Source organism: Oenanthe melanoleuca, chromosome 12 (genome assembly GCF_029582105.1).
Source record: "Oenanthe melanoleuca isolate GR-GAL-2019-014 chromosome 12, OMel1.0, whole genome shotgun sequence".
NCBI classification, from domain to species: domain Eukaryota; kingdom Metazoa; phylum Chordata; class Aves; order Passeriformes; family Muscicapidae; genus Oenanthe; species Oenanthe melanoleuca.
Window position 1 is genome coordinate 16,817,411 of NC_079346.1, and position 15,734 is coordinate 16,833,144.

General features: G+C 41.5%; 1 protein-coding gene across 3 annotated transcripts in view; it reads left to right on the forward strand.

Moving 5' to 3' along the window:
- IARS1 (isoleucyl-tRNA synthetase 1) overlaps positions 1–15,456 on the forward strand; it is a 94,402-nt gene extending 78,946 nt beyond the window's left edge. For all 3 annotated transcript variants that reach the window (XM_056501329.1, XM_056501328.1, XM_056501330.1), the window contains 6 exons: positions 712–888; positions 4,336–4,447; positions 5,373–5,498; positions 9,737–9,880; positions 10,764–10,916; positions 14,860–15,456. In XM_056501329.1, coding sequence (XP_056357304.1) covers positions 712–888; positions 4,336–4,447; positions 5,373–5,498; positions 9,737–9,880; positions 10,764–10,916; positions 14,860–14,942 — 795 coding nt within the window. In that variant the 3' untranslated portion in view covers positions 14,943–15,456. The remainder of the gene's footprint in view (positions 1–711; positions 889–4,335; positions 4,448–5,372; positions 5,499–9,736; positions 9,881–10,763; positions 10,917–14,859) is intronic.
- The last annotated feature ends 278 nt before the right edge of the window (positions 15,457–15,734 follow it).

A 15,734-nucleotide genomic window follows, 5' to 3' on the forward strand; every position in this document is an offset into this window, starting at 1 on the left:
AATTAAACATAAACCCCCTGTATCATTCACTCCTCATGTATCACTTCCTGATAGGATCCCCTTGCAAGAGCTCTAAAGGATGTGTCGAGAAAATTTTCTTGGGACGTGATATTTTGGAAAAAATATCTGTGCAGTTAAGGCTGCATAAATCATAGATTCAGAGAATCTTCTTCAGCATAAGAATGAAAAACAACCAATTTTTACCAAAATAGATATTTTTCACATTATATATATATTTTAAAAATCTGTGTAGATTTTATATATATATATATATATGTGTATATATATATATATATATATATACACATTTATGTAGTGTTTTTAAATATATGTATCTATCCACACCTATGTAGATTTCTATATTTAAATTTTTTTACATATATAAAAATTAAGAGGATTTATTTCTATATGAAATATAATCAGGAAGGAATGTGGCCATGAAAGCTCTCCCTTTTGTTACTGGATGATTTATTTAAATTTAATTCTGTAATGACATAAGGCCATAGTTTATTTTCACTATAATGAATATCAGTGTACTTAATTTTGCCTATATTCCCATGTTTTGAGATTCTTGGTGTTTTTGCAGACGGATTGTTTTTTTGGAAGCTTTTAACAATGGCTTGATAAATATATATATTTTTTTAACTTGACAAGTATTTCTCTCGGTTTGTGATCCTGCTGTCAGTAATGGTGTGTCTGTGTGTCCTACAGAGGAACCTGGTCCCCACAGATGAGATCACAGTGTACTACAGGGTCCTGCCAGAGGGGGAATACCTGGACTCAGTCATCCAGCACCATGCTGAGTTCATTTTTGCCACAATAAAGGCAGACCTGAAGCCTTACCCGGTGCCTACCTCAAAGGAAGTTCTCATCCAGGAAACAACCCAAGTAAGGAGGAAAAGCACTGCTTGCATGGCTCATCTTACTTGCTTTTAACCCAACAGGCTGCTCCAGTTAAAGAATAATGGTGTCAGTATTTATTTGTGAGATAGAGCAGATATTGTTTTCTATTTATGAAATTCTGTATTAGTCTTTTTTTGGTTTATAAAAGGAAGGAGTTGGGTTCTGTATGCGTGATGTTTTTGAAAATCAAGCTGCTTGGATACCAGAGTAAATAACTGAGGCAGTTGTTTGTCTGAACTTAATACAGTTATTTGTACTTGGATTAGTGTGTTGTTTGAACAGCCAAAATGTTGCTCTGATTTTTTTTTTTTAGATTAATAGACTTTTGTATTAGAGCTATTCCTTCGAGGCTGAATTTGGCTTAAGACCAACTTGTTTAATATTTAAGGATGTTTTTTCCTCTGCCCTGTGTTGCTGGAGTTGTCTGTTGTAAAAGTGTAATTTCACAGTTCAAATCAGCAGCAATTTCTGTTGTTTTCTTTGATTGCTTTTTCTGACATATTCGATGGTAGTTTTGTCAGGGTTTTACTGAAACCTACTCTGTCTAAAGACTTTCCTAGCAGAACTGAGAATGAACAATTCTTCAGTGTAAATGTCCTGCTGGACCACAAAGATTAATTCACACAAGAGTGTAGGATCTATCAGACTTGAAATTTGATTTACAGAATGGCTGGGAAGGCAGGGAATAGCTAAAAGGAGAGGGCGCATTTCATCCATCTTAATAGTGTGTGTAAGGGAAATGTTTTATAGTTATTAATGGTACTTTTGAAGTTGTACAGATTTGAAACAAAGCCCTGCTTGGCCTTTTTTCAAAACTATCAGTTTCATCTAGTGACAAACAGGGGGAAAACACTAAGTAAACAGTGTGGTTGAGAAATCACTGAAAATCTTTAAGTTTCTTGTAAGTACATACTTGATATTTCTGATGGACAGTTTGATATAAAGGCAACATCAGATTTGAATTGGAATGTGAAATCAGCTGGAAATAGAGTGCTGGGAAGCACCTTCTGATTGCCTGCCTCAAATCACCTCTACCTGAGCTTTAGTGCTGGTCACTGTTGTTTTCCATGAAAACTTTTCGTACCTGTGCAAGTATGGTTGCCCCATCCAAGCTTATTTTACTCTTACCTAAACCTAATTTAGTATATTTTAGTGAAGAAAACCATTGTGGAAAGATGAGTGGATTGGTTTAGTTGTAAATAATGCTCTGTGTGTAGAGACAAAATCCTGCCCTGACAGCAGGCACCTGACCTGGTTTTTATGGATAGAACTGATGGCTGTCATCTGGATGTCAGCAAAAACCAGGCAATCCTTTCACTTGTGGAGATGATGAGCTGGTGTGTGACCCTGGGAGAGGTTTGTAGGTCAGCCATGCATTTGCACAAATGTTGCATTTCAGACAGAGAAAATCTACAGAAATCTTCCCTAAATAACACTCTTCTGCCAGCCAGTTCTGTGTGGCTGTTGCTAGCTCAGTTTAGAGAAATACAGTTGTCTCATGATGAGAAACCTTGAAACCTTGGCAGGGAGGGTGTTTCAAACAAAACCATGGGCAGGGAATTGGGCTTATTCTTCTCTCTGGAGAAGAGAAGGCTCTAGGGAGAGCTCAGAGCTCCTTCCAGTGCCTAAAAGAGGTTCCAGGAGAGCTGGAAAGGGACTTGAAGCAAGGGGTGAAGTGACAGGACACTAGAAATGGCTTCCACTTCCAGAGGGCAGGGATGGATGGGATGTTGGGAAGGAATTGTTCCCTGTGAGGGTGGGGAGGCCCTGGCACAGGGTGCCCAGAGAAGCCCTGGATCCCTGGCAGGTTGGACACTGGGGCTTGGCGCAGCCTGGGACAGTGGAAGGTGTCCCTGCCATGGCAGGAAGAGTGGAATGAGATGGTCACTAAGGTAAACTTCCAACCAAGCCACTCTAGGATTCTGTGAAATTCTGCAAGTCCTGAGTGCTGAAGGGGTGCAGTCTGTGTGTGTGAAATGGAGGCACAGAAGAACAGAGGTAATGCACTTGTTCTTTATAATTTTATTTTAAGGAGTCTCAGTTACAGAATCATGGAATGGGTTGGGTTTGGGAGGGCACCTTGAAGATGATGTAGTTCCACCCCCTGCCATGGGCTGGGACAGTCACCCCAGAGAAGTTCCTTGTGGGGGTGCTCTGTGCCTGCTGCAGCCTTTTCTGTGCTTATGGGCTTGATGTGCCTCTGAACTGTTTGTCACACACTTAGGCTTCAAAATAGATGTTGCAGAGAGAAACAGATGACTGAGATTTCAGTGCAACTGTCAAGTGCTCCTTGGAAGTCTCTGTTGCTGGGCCTGCAGAGATGGATTGCTTAGGGCAGGTGCTTGACTCTGTTCTGCTGCAACTCCTTTGTCACATTGAGAACAGTGACATGAGAAAGCCCTTCTTGAGAAATCCTCTCCTGTGAGTGTGTAAGTTAAGTCAGCTGTGACAGGATATTGCACCAAATTTCTGGAAGTTATTCAGGAGAGTAACAGGAATCTGCTTGATGTTGAATGTATGTGAGGACTGGAACAAAAATGAAATGAACTCTGTCCTTTTTACATTTATTGTGATTGCATTCAAATCATTACTTCTGGGAAATTATTCTGGATCAATTTTTGATACAAGGCTTTAATTCTGAGCTCCTTTCCCAATGATTTGCTCCAAGCCACAACAACAACAACAAAGCAGCTTCTCAGAAACTATTGGGGCAGAAAAGCAGGTACTTGTAAAATGAGTTTTGAATTACTGTATAAATGGATGAACACAGAATGTCATTTAATGTTACATAAGTGTTTTTCCCTATTTTATAATAGGACTGCAGAAAAGAATGGCACTTCCAAATTTGTCTATCACCCTTTGGACTGTCTCTTGCCAAAGACCATCTCTATATTTACAGAACAAAACTACTTAAATGGTTTTTTAGTACCAATTGTTCATATGGGTGATTTCTGGATCTTTTTTGGAAGGTCCATGCTGGATTTCCTGGAGTGCCCCCAGGTCTGACAGGGTCACTCCTGGGGAGATACTCAAAGGCTGGGCAGCTGTGACCCAGGGGATTCTCAGTGGTCCCCCAGGAATAGTGGAGGCTTCTCCAGGCAGTGATGAGAGCAGGGCATTGGTCAGTACTCTGAATTTCTCTGGAACAGTGTTCCTCTCAGGCACTTTTGCTTTATTTTGGGAGAGTGTCATCACTGCTCATCACTTGTGAAAATCAGGCTTTTTATTCCCTGCTTTCCTGACATCTGGTACAGGCAGATTCATGTCTGAAGCACTGTCACTGAAGGAAGATGTGGGAAAAATTCCTATTTTATGGTAAATCATGTTTAGCATAACAAGGCAAGATCTTAGTGCTGTTTATTGAAGGAAGACATTTTGCTGTGTTTGTTTAATAAAACAATATTGAAATAATGCTAATCTCTCTCTCCCCAGCTGAAGGGATCAGAGCTGGAAATCACACTGGTCAGAGGAGGGGTGTGTCAGTCTGTTGGCCCAGCCTGTGCCTATGTCAACCTCAAAGTTTGTGTCAATGGCACAGAGCAAGGTAGGAATGAACATCCCCAGCTTGATTTGTCAGGGCTGGTGTAAGGGAGAGCTTGGAAAAGGTGTGGTGAATGCTGGAGCCTGAATTAATTTGAAAGATGATGCAGCCTCTCTTACATTAGGAGCTTTAAATAATTATTGAAAATAAGTTTGTTCAAAGCAAAACCACACCTGTCCATGATTTCTTCTGAGAATAACACTCCCATGTGTTATTGAGGAATTGTCAGTCCTGCCCCAGGGAGAGTTTGTGTGTGAGTATCTTTGTGGGGGATGCACTCTGATTTGGGGCTGTGCTTGAGAATTTGTAATTCCTGCTGGAGCACTGTGCAGGAAGTGAGGCCTGGATGTGAAGGAGATGGTTTGAAAAGCTCAGAAATGAATACAGAACTGAAAAGAGTGTTTAAAACTAGAGAATAGCCTGATTGTGTCATGGGCAATGGACATGGGTGCAGTGATGTTGTTACAAGGGTGAGTTAAAAAGAGAGAAAACTAAATACACTGGGGGAGTTTTTTCCTTGCATATACTGACAGTTTATGTATGGAAGTAAGTGTGCCTTGTTGGATGTGGTCACAGAGCTGCTCCCTGAGTGAGAATGAATCCAGCTGGAAAAGCTGGGACCATCTCAGAGGGCACAGTCAGTCAGCTTTTACCCAATCTAATACTGGGTTGTACTTCAGTAACATACAAATGGGACTGCTTTGGTAATAAAAGCAAATAGAACTTCTGCAGGATAAATCTGAAGTACACATCAGTCCATTTCTCTGTTTTCTTTCCTCTTTCCCACTAAAATAATTTGGGAAGATGCAGTGTTGCCAGTTTTAAATTGGCTTAGAAACTCACTGGAAGTAATTAGCGTCATTAGAAAATCATTAGAACTTGGATATTGCTTCCAAACTGCATTTTAATTTCTTAATTTTGGTTTTAGATGGTGTGTTGCTGCTGGAAAATCCAAAAGGAGATAATACCTTGAACTTCACTGGACTTGTAGATGCTGTCTCCTGCATTTTTGGTCTTAAAAATTGCAAACTGACAGTTTTTAATGGAAACACAGGTAAATGGAGTATGACAAGGAAAATTGAAAGTCTTTCTAGGAGTCATTTACTGTATAATTATTTACTGTGTAATTTATATCTATCTAGCTAGCTATATCAAATTGACAAGAAAATGGGTAAGGAAATATTCCATTTTATAGTACTTAGCTTATGAGACTGTGTTTATAGTCACATCAACGTGTTTCCAAAAGCTGCTGCTAAATGGTGCTCATCTGTTATCTTGCTTCCATTGCAGTTCTCATCAGGACAAAATGTGATTTATTTCAGTGCTTGCACTGGGCCCAGGCTATGCTGGATCTTGATGGCAAGTTGCCATCAGCCTTTCCATGCTTTCTTTTCCCTAATGCCTCAGTAGGCAGGGTGAGAAACTTCAGCTGAATGCAAACTGTGATCTGTAGAAGAAAAATGTTGCCTTTCCACCCTGGAGAACCTTGAGGAGCTCTGCATTTCTTCTCTTTTTTAGAAAAGCCTATTGAATATTTTTGCAGCTTGAACTTTGTTAAGGCACAAGAATGTAAAAAAAAAAACCAACCCAAAACACTATAAAATGGTAATTGGATGGCTACAAAACCTTTTGTTAGTGTTTTTCATGGAAATATTACTGAAGCACATCTGAGGGGGAGGTGCTTGAATTGGCTGCTCTGGGGTGCCCTCAGAGCTGCTGAGGATCAGCAGTTCATGTCCAACAGTGACATCCATAGAGAAACACTCTGTGTGTCACTGTTGTCATCTCAGTGCTTAGTTTCCTTACTCATCCTGTCCTGAGACTATTTCTAGGAGGATTTTGGGGGTTTCCCATCTGATGTCATCCATTAGCTCACTGTGATAAATCTTCCAGGTTGTGCTCAGCTCAGCTGAACAGTCCTGTCAAAGGATTAATCTTTGCTTTCAGTCAAAGGGGATTTGGAGGAAATCCTTCAGTATCTTTCTCAAGTTCCAGTTGTGTTTTGAAGGGGGAAATGACTTTCCTTGAAATGTTTTTCCAAGTAGGAGGGATAACAGTGTGGTCTGTGCCTGCACAGGGGGCCCATACATTGTCACCAGAGATAGTGAGAGATGACCTGCAAAAGGCCCAGAAGAGTTGGGAAACTCCCATCTCATTAAGTTTATAGGCAGTTTGACTCTGTATTTGAGGTTTTTCTGCCATTTATAGGATAAAAAGATGCAGCACAAATCCATTAATGCCAGAGTCCTAAAGGAAATGGTGGAGAAAGTTGAAACCCCCCTTTTTCCTTTCCTTCCCCTCTTTTTTCCTGTTACTTTTGCTCCTTAGGAATCATTTTGAGACATCCATCTTGCCATGCTGATTTTCACCTTTCAGTGGTTTGGGCAGGACAGGGTATTTTCCCTGCCCACTTATTAACCATATGGAAATTCCCTTGGAAAGATCAGATTATCAAATTAGCTTTTGTTGCAGTTTGTCACATCCCAAACAAGTATTGGTCAGCAGAATTGGCTCCCTGGGGAGTCACAGTTCAAGGCATGTGCCAGGAAAAGTCCTGAAAGATGTCAGAAAATAGAACCAGAATTCCAATGTTTGCTTTGGGTACAATCCATCTGCTTTTTCTGCCCAGCCTTGGTGTGGGTAACCTCAGGTGAGGTTTCATGGTGGTTCCAGGGCCTCTGTGGGTGAGCAGGGGTTGGAATCAGCTGCTGTGTCCAAGAGGAACTGCAGAGAAAGGTTGTGCACTCCAGACAAGTAATTTCTGAATAGTTCCCATGAGTGTTAATAAAATTGGGACCCAGTAAAACTGTATTTCTGGCTCCTCATTCCCTTCCTGTGGTTTCTAGGGCTGTCCACTTTACTTGCAGTAATTTATTATCTTGTTTTCTAATTGTAATGAAGGTTTCCTTAGGGTTGTGCTGTGCACAGGATCAGGCAGTTCTTGTATTAAGGGAGGCTCAGATGGGTCCTGTCCCTGCTTTTCAGTGCAGCATTGGAATAATGGGATAAACATTTCCTCCCCAACAGCATGTTGAGGTATTTTGAGGAGCTGCACAATCCCCAGACAAGGCTCTGGGACTTGCACTGACCTGCAGAAACTGAAAATAGAATTTGTCTCTTTCTACATAAAAAAATTAAATTCAAAGGGAAGAAGCTGTGCTCAAGTCAGATGGTAAAAAATGTTGTCTTTTTTTTCCTCTAGATTGCTGAAAACTCTCTTGTTTGGGATGCTTGTAGACTTGCACTGAGCTTTCATTCAAGTAGCCCATATTGAAAAATATTTATTTGAAACACTTCCAGTATGTTTATAGGAAGAAGTCCATCTATAGATCATGTAGGGCTTTAAAAAAGAGGAGGGGCAAGGAAGGTGGGGTAGAAATCTCCCTACAAACTCTTTGATTCAAGTCTTGTTTCATCTTTATGATTTTCAGATGGCTGATTTTTTTAATCTTCAATTTTTAAAAGGCTGTGAGGCTGTAAGGTACCTTAGGGGGAGAGCATTGAAAACTGACTTATAAAGTGATTTTGATGAGCACTTGTAATACCTGCTTGCCTTCAAGTCTATTGATATATATGAAAAAAAAAAAAGATTAATTTTTTCTTGCTCTTATGAGAAGGTTCTGTGAACAGACTTCTGTGACAGCACTGTGCCTGAGCTCTTCCCTGGGAAAATCTCAGTGCTTCTGGAATGCCAAATGCTAATTTGTTAATTGAGCAAACCCCACTCCAGCTCCTGCTCCCTTGCCCTGCATGGATCCACAGGGATGCTGCCAGCTGGGGAATGGCAAACTGGGAGTTACTGGGGCCAAGTGTTCCCAGGTCTGTCACCCCCTGCTCCCCTGTGCTCTCTCTTTCCATGGCCTGAAATTGTGCTGCTTTAGGAAAAATCTGCCCCTGGCTCCCTTCCATTGGGTGAAATCTCAGTAGTTCCTCTCCTCTTGTTAATTCAGTTGTTTTCTTGCTTTCTTGAAAACAGAAACTAAAGCAAATCCCCTTCCTGTGCTTGAGCATGAGCCTGGCCCCTCAGACGGGCCAGAGCAGTGTTTGGCTTTTGGTTTGTTTTTTCTTTAAACTATTATAAATTTATATACAAATATATAAAAGTTGATATTTGAAATACAATTTTGGAATCTTAGATGCAGCCTGAGGTCTTTTTGCTTCCTTGAGCAATCTTGTAAATGCTCCCCAGTGTATCCCACTGTGTTCTGTGGCACTGGACAGAATTTTGAGAGCTTGTAGCTTGTGATTGCTGTTCCTCTTTTTGTGGGGTTAGGTCTTTTGAGGGTTTGGGGCTTTTTTGGGGAGCTGAGTGGTTGGTTTAGGGTTTTTTTTTTTTTTAATTTGTAAGTTTATAAAGCTACAAAATGTATAATTGGGATTCTTTCAGGTGAACTGATAGAAGATGAGCTTTGTACAGCTTAGGCTCCATGATATGTATTTTCAGGAATGAAAACCTGTTGGCTGGAGCTGACAGGTGTGCCTGTTCCATATGTACAGGAACACACAGTTCTGACAAGACATTAAATGCATCAGTTCTCCCTGGATTTGATCTCTGGAGCTCTTGGCAGCACAGGATGATGTTGCTCCTGTGTGTCTTTAATACCATGCCCATCAGTGGCTCTGTTTGACCTCAAGGCTCAGGCAGTGCTGCAGAATTCATTTTTGTCACAGAAACCTCATCAGCTTCTCCTCCCAGCACTTCCAGGGATTGCTTCTGATGTCCTTGGAGACAGGGCTCCTGGTTTGGGTCTGGTCTTCCCCCATTCTCCCCATCTGCCTGGCTGGAGTCATGAGCTGTGGTGGCATTACACATAGATACTTATGTAGGGAATTTATTCATGAGCCATGACTTGAATTTTTTGGTTTGTTTTCTCTGGAGTTTAATATATTTAATATGAATAAATACCCTGATGTTGCATAGTAACACATTCTCAGTGCTGCTTTGGCCAGGGGAGTCTGGGTGCATGTAAGGATCACAGCTCTCCATGTAATGAGTTAGTAATGGCTGGCTTGGGTGAATAATTTCTTGTTTGAACTTAGCTAACTGTTTTTATTGCATAAGTCACTATGTGCATAAGAAATGTTATATAGGAGCTAATTTCCACAGCAGATGAAGGACCCTCTTTATGTTATTATGAAAACCAAATATTTCTGCACAAATTCCATTTTTCCATTTTTCTTTCTTGAGGATGGGATTGTGAAAGAGGAGACTCTGCTGCAGTGGGGTCAGGAGTGAGACAGCCTCCTTGTCAGCTCCTGGGGTGGCCTGACTGGTGTCACTTTGTGTTGCAGAGCTGATAAACCAGACAGACCTGCTGGGCCTCAGTGGGAAGACTCTGCATGTGACAGCAGGGTCAGCCCCAGCCCTGGCCAGCTCCCCCAGTGCCCTGCTCTGCCAGTACATCAACCTGCAGCTGATCAATGCAAAGCCACAAGGTATGTGGGCTGCTCCTGCACAGCCTGGCTTGCTGTCCTGCAACTTCTGCCCTTTGCACTTGCTGGTGCACAGGTGTAGGTTTTCATTGGTGCATGGTGATTTTGCTAATTTTTTTCATAGTGTGTACTTTCTGATAAAAGCATTGTTTATACTTAGCTTTTCTCCCTCTTCTCCTAAGAGAAAAAGGAGAGCCATTTTGAGATAAGGGGCAGCAGTTAAACATGAGCCCCTGGGCATTGTTTCCCTGTTCCATCAGCTCACCTTTGCAGCTTTTTGTAAAAGGCTCAGTTTAAAAGAGACCAAGTTTGAATGAAGAGCCAGCTCTTTACCAGGATATTGGAAACATTTCTTAGTACTATTTAAAATCCAATTAATTGTATTGCTCACCTCTTCTGGGGTATAGATATGTGTGTGTGTAATTCTGTTTCCCAGCTGCTAATCTGGCACTCTAAAAGCTCACATGGGAGCAGCTGAGTTGTTTTAGAACTTGCTCTTACCCTGTGCCCTGGTATGAGCCCTTTCTGACACTACTGAGAGCTTGCAGGAGCCAAAAATGTAATTTTTACAGGTGCTTGGTGGGCTTCTGCACATAGTGGTTCCTATGTCCTGTTGAAATATTTAATATTTCCCAGACTCTGTGTTATCCTGTTGACCATGTAAAGTAGTTTTCTTCTGTTGGTCAAGTTGTCAGTCATCACATTTCTGGCTCTGCAATTCATGAACTTAGTGAATATCTGTAGGTTGGTATTGCTAATTTGTCTCTCAGTACTATGAAGAAATAGAGATGAAATGGAAGAAGAAATCCTAAATTTGAATTTACCCAGATAAATGAAGTAATTTTGTTTCTTACCAATAGTGACTCAGCTGTTTTATCTTGTCCAGAATGCCAGAAAGGAACAGTGGGAACTCTCCTAATGGAAAACCCCGTTGGTCAGAACGGATTAACCTACAAAGGTCTTCTGCATGAGACAGCAAAAGTTTTTGGGCTCAGAAGCAGGAGGCTAAAGTTGTTCCTGGATGAAGCACTAACTCATGGTAAGCACAAAGGTTTGGTTTGCTTGTCTGAGGATCCTTGGAATTTGTTGTTGAGGAGCTGCTCGTATAGCCTGAGATCTGATTTAATTGCTAAATCCACACTATTCACACTGTGGTTCGTAATTCAATATTAGCATAATAAAATCCTTTAAGCAAACATACAGATTTAGAAGTTCTAAGCTGTAATGCATTCCCTTCATGAGGTGGCCAAGGCAAATTGTGTAAAAGCTTTTTCCTTGTGCAATAAAGGTCAGTCAGCAGTGGGAATGGCAGTGCCCTGCTGAGTGACTGAACAGTGAATCCTCTCCTGGAAGTGAGTCTGCAGTAGGAATATTCTATTCAAACTTGTAACATTCATATTATTGCATTGTCTTGGAGATTTGGAGCAGGTGGAAAAGAGTGTTGGATCTCTTGTTGGAGCAGTGTGGGTAGGTCAGACTCAGTAGGCCACAGCCATTTGGGATAACCTGGGAAGCAGGAAGCTTCAGCACATGTTCACAGGTCTGAAATACTGAAGAACCCCCCAAAACCACTGACAGATGGAAAACAGAAATCTCAGATTCATGAGGAAGGTGTGACTGAATCTGGAGCTACCTATGGTGCTGAAAAATTGGACCAGAGTGATTTGGGATTTCATTTGACATAGAGAATTGGATTGGAAACTGCATGGTAAAAACACAGCTCCAAACAGGGATTCCTGTGTTCAGGAGAGTTCAGCTCTCTGAATGAAATGATGCCAAGGACTGTGTCTGCAGTGTGTCACAGTGATGTGGTTTATGAGCTCTGTGGGAGGGATCCATGACATTTTTTGGCTCATCGCATGTTACCTGTCCAGAAGTTGGACATCTGCTCAATCTGCCCATCTCAGGGTGGGCTGGGCTTCTCCAGGGGGTGCTGTCAGTGGGGAGGGCAGGGAGGGGCAGCTCTGGTGCAGCTGCTGAGAACTGGGGGCACTCAGCTGTCCATAAGGATTCAAGTGGGAATCTGAGCAAGGAGTGGTAGAGGGGTTTGTTGTGGATTTTTGGCTATTTAGGGTTTTTAAAAATTTTTTACTTCATATGACCTGAAGCATGTTTATTCAAAATCCTATTTTGTAACTCCAGTGGGTCTCAGATGCTGATGAAACTTTCTGGTGATAGTTTGAGCAAATGCCCAAAATAATGTGATGAGTATTAACAGACAACTGGAGCCTGGAGTGTTTCAGCACAAGGGATAAGAACCAAGAAGATGAGCCACACTTGGTTTGCATAAACTAAGAAGTATTTTTGTGTTCAGCCTTGCCCACCTGGGGATTCAGAGCACTCAGGAACAAGGGATGTTAGGCACAGTTCCTCTTTGGTTCCTGTCACTGGTACAGCACCAGATGATTCTGTTCAGACACTGAAATAACCACTGTAGGAAACTGCAGAGCTTGGAAAGAGGCAAGGAGCTGACAGGACAGGAAAATGTACAGGCAAAACAGCCTTTAAAGGCTCAGTTGAAGTGAAGATTTTTAAGATGCCTTCACCTAAAGGGAAATGGGTTAAATCACTGTAACATTTGTAGTACGGATTCTCTGGAACTGTTTAAACTTTAATTGAAGTGTATGAAGTGACAGTTCACAGTGATGTAAAGATCAGATTTGATAACTCCTCCAAGGCCAAAACAACTGATTTGGTTTCTTTTAAACTCAGAACAGAGAGCTTGGTCCCAGAGGTTTATTTGTGCAGCTAATGCCTTGTAGCCACACTTCTGCTGTCTCAGATTTGATTCTCCTCCTTGAATTCACCTCCTTGAATAACATTTTTTAAGTTTAAACACTGGCATAGCTGTATTTTATCTTCACATCTCTTCTTTGTATGATAAATAAGTACTGCATATAAAACACTTTGATGCCTCTAGAAAACATCAGGTCAATTAATGTTTATCTATATTGTTGCAGCTTTGTAATCCCCTATTCATCTTCTGATCAATCTGTTCAAGGTCTTACCTTCAGAACAACAAAGTTCAGTCTCTTGAGTAGGTTTTTTGTGGTTTATTCTAAAAATAAAAATGTATTTGCTGTTAACTGTTTGAAACATTTGATGAAAATAACCCATGAATTGGAAGGTTGGTGCCCTTTCTATAAAAAGACAAAACAATCACTTGGTATAAAATGAGTTACTGGTTTTGAAAAGGTTACTTTTGTAAGTGTTGTCGGCCGGGCAGTTTGGCATCTGTCCATTGCACAGAAATTCACCAGCTTTTCAGAAACAAACCTGGTTTTGACTCCTCCTTTGCAATGCTGGAAAACATTCCACAAATAAATGTTCAAATGTTGAGTGTTGCTTATTCCTGAGCTGGAGAGACACAGCTTCCAGGTACCTGATTGATCCACACTGGGGATGATGGGGGCACTTCACATGCTCCCTGCAAAGCCCTTCCATGGAGCACAGAAAGGAGGGTGTCCCTGCAGTCTGTTGATAAATCAAATTTCCAGCTTTTAAAATCAGTTGTTGTGATAAATACTGTTGGAAATAGGTTCATGTAAGTTCCTCCCTTTCCAAGAGCTTAAAAAATATATTTAATAAGAGACTTGGAGACCCAAGTTCACAGTCTGCTTCTGCAGAGCAGCCTTTTTTACATCCTGATGGAACATGTTCCTGGGAAGGGAGGTTAGTGAGGGAATAAAGCCCTAATGGCTGAATTGGATTATAGCTCCTCTCTTCTGGCTCTGTGGATGGATATTCAGCTGCTTAAAGAGGAGCACTACAATGGAAGAGAACTCCTGAAAAACACTGTGGTCCATGAGGACTTCTCAGTTCTCCAGTTAACAGATGGCTTTAAAAATCTGTGTGGATTCTGTGTGTTTAGTCTAAAAATGAAACACTTTTCAAAGCAAGATGGGGCAGGACACTGCAAAAGGGTTCCTCCTGAGAACCCCCAGCCAGGCTGGGTGTTATTAATGTGTCCTTTGTGCTAACTCTGGTGCCAGACCTTTGTATTATCTTGTATTTGCTCTGGCTGCCTGCAGGGTTCCGGGGTGCAGAGTGACACCGTGACCCCAATCCTTGTTAATCTGAGTTTCACCAGTGTTCCTGTGCTTACACCTGCCAGGTTTATCACTCTGAACTTCCTTAGTGAAGAGGTCTCTGGGGAGATTTTTACTGGGCTGACTTTTGTTCCAAGGCTGTACCTCCCATATTCCAAACACTCTGCTCTCAGTGGGGCAGTTTGCTACAGCTGGTGGGTGCTGGAAGCAAAGTCAGCAAGCACCAGGCTTCTTGGGAAAAATTGCACATTTCACAAGGTAATTGTGAAAGATTTCTAGCTCCTGCAAGTTTTGACCCTAGACACAAGTGGGATTACTCTGTGTTTTGTTTCTTGGGTAATTCCAATTACTGAATCAGCCTGTTGGAAGTGTGCTCTGTCCTTCAGAGGGTTCTTGGCACTTTATCCCATTCCTGTTCCAAATTCTGTGCATGTAGCTATGAGAAGACTTAGGGAATTATCCTGTGTGGTAAGAAATTCTTCAGGCATACTCATCAAGGTTCCAGCAGTAGCTTTTCAGCAGGTACTGGTGTAATCCTTGCTTTACAGATACAGTGTTTGTGAGGGACTCTGGCTTTCAGTGCATTGTCTTGTACTGTTCATACTGACTTCATATCATGGTGTTAGAGTTTCTGAACTAAGTCCTGCTCTGTCAAGATGTGAAGGTGAGATCTTGTGGGCTGATGTAGACCTTCAAAAAGTTCTACTTTGGAACATAAAACAGGCTCTCCTGCTCTTGCAGGGACACTTGTGACACTTTCCTTTTGTGCCTTGGGCTTTAACAGGAGGGAGTTTCAAGCAGCTTCTGTGCCAGTCCCACTGTGGTGGAACCAGCAAAAATGTCTGAAAAAAGCAAATTTAAAAAAAAAAGTTCATAGTTCTCCTGGTAAGCAAGAGCACTAACTGTTGTTTCTCTCTTTTTTGCTTCATTCAGAGATCACAAAGGACGTTTCTATGAAGAACCTGAACATGAAGACCCTCTATGTTCATGTCATACCCACCACAGCTGAATGTTGAGAATTCCAGATTTATGACCATGCAGACTTTATTCCACAAAAAAATGAAGTCAAAGGAAGTTATGATGCTTTTAGATGAACATCCAAGTTGTGTATGGTACTTTCAACATCTCTAGTGGCACACAGGATGTTTTCTACCAGTGCATGTCTAATATGCTGCTCTTTGGTTTCAAATACAATGTATTTTCATTATGTTTGTATTTCATAATGCTGTAAAAGCTGTTCAGAAACCTTAGATATCTATGCAGTAATTTGCCTGAGAGAAATGGGACTTGTACCTCAGTGATGCTTTTTCTCTGCCTGTCCCTTGTGCAGAGGGCATCTTTTCTAAACCATGGCTTACCTACAAGGCTCTCTGATATATATCCACCATCCCACAACAGCTTTGTAACTTATTTAAGGGTTATCTGGATTTGTTCATTCATACTTGCTGGGTTTTCATCAAGTGTGTGGCTGTTTATTTCAAATACTCCCAAATTTCAACACTTGGAACAATAAATTGCTTCATCTCCAGACTCTTGCTTCCCTGAGTTCAGAGTACTTTGCTTCCTCAGTATTTCTGAAGAAGGTGTCTCTCAGAGCTCCATATGGATCAGGGGCAGCCAGAGACACCTGAGATGTGACAATGCTGAGCAGCAATGGCTGTTTGGACTGTGGTGCTGACAGGCTGGGGGCTTGGTTTGTTCAGGGGTTTGGGGAGAGCTGTTCTGATGCAGAAACAGTTTCAGACTGAGGATAAGTTAGAGTTCTAGTTTTTATAAATACAACTTGTCTGTGTTTCAGTGTTCACTCG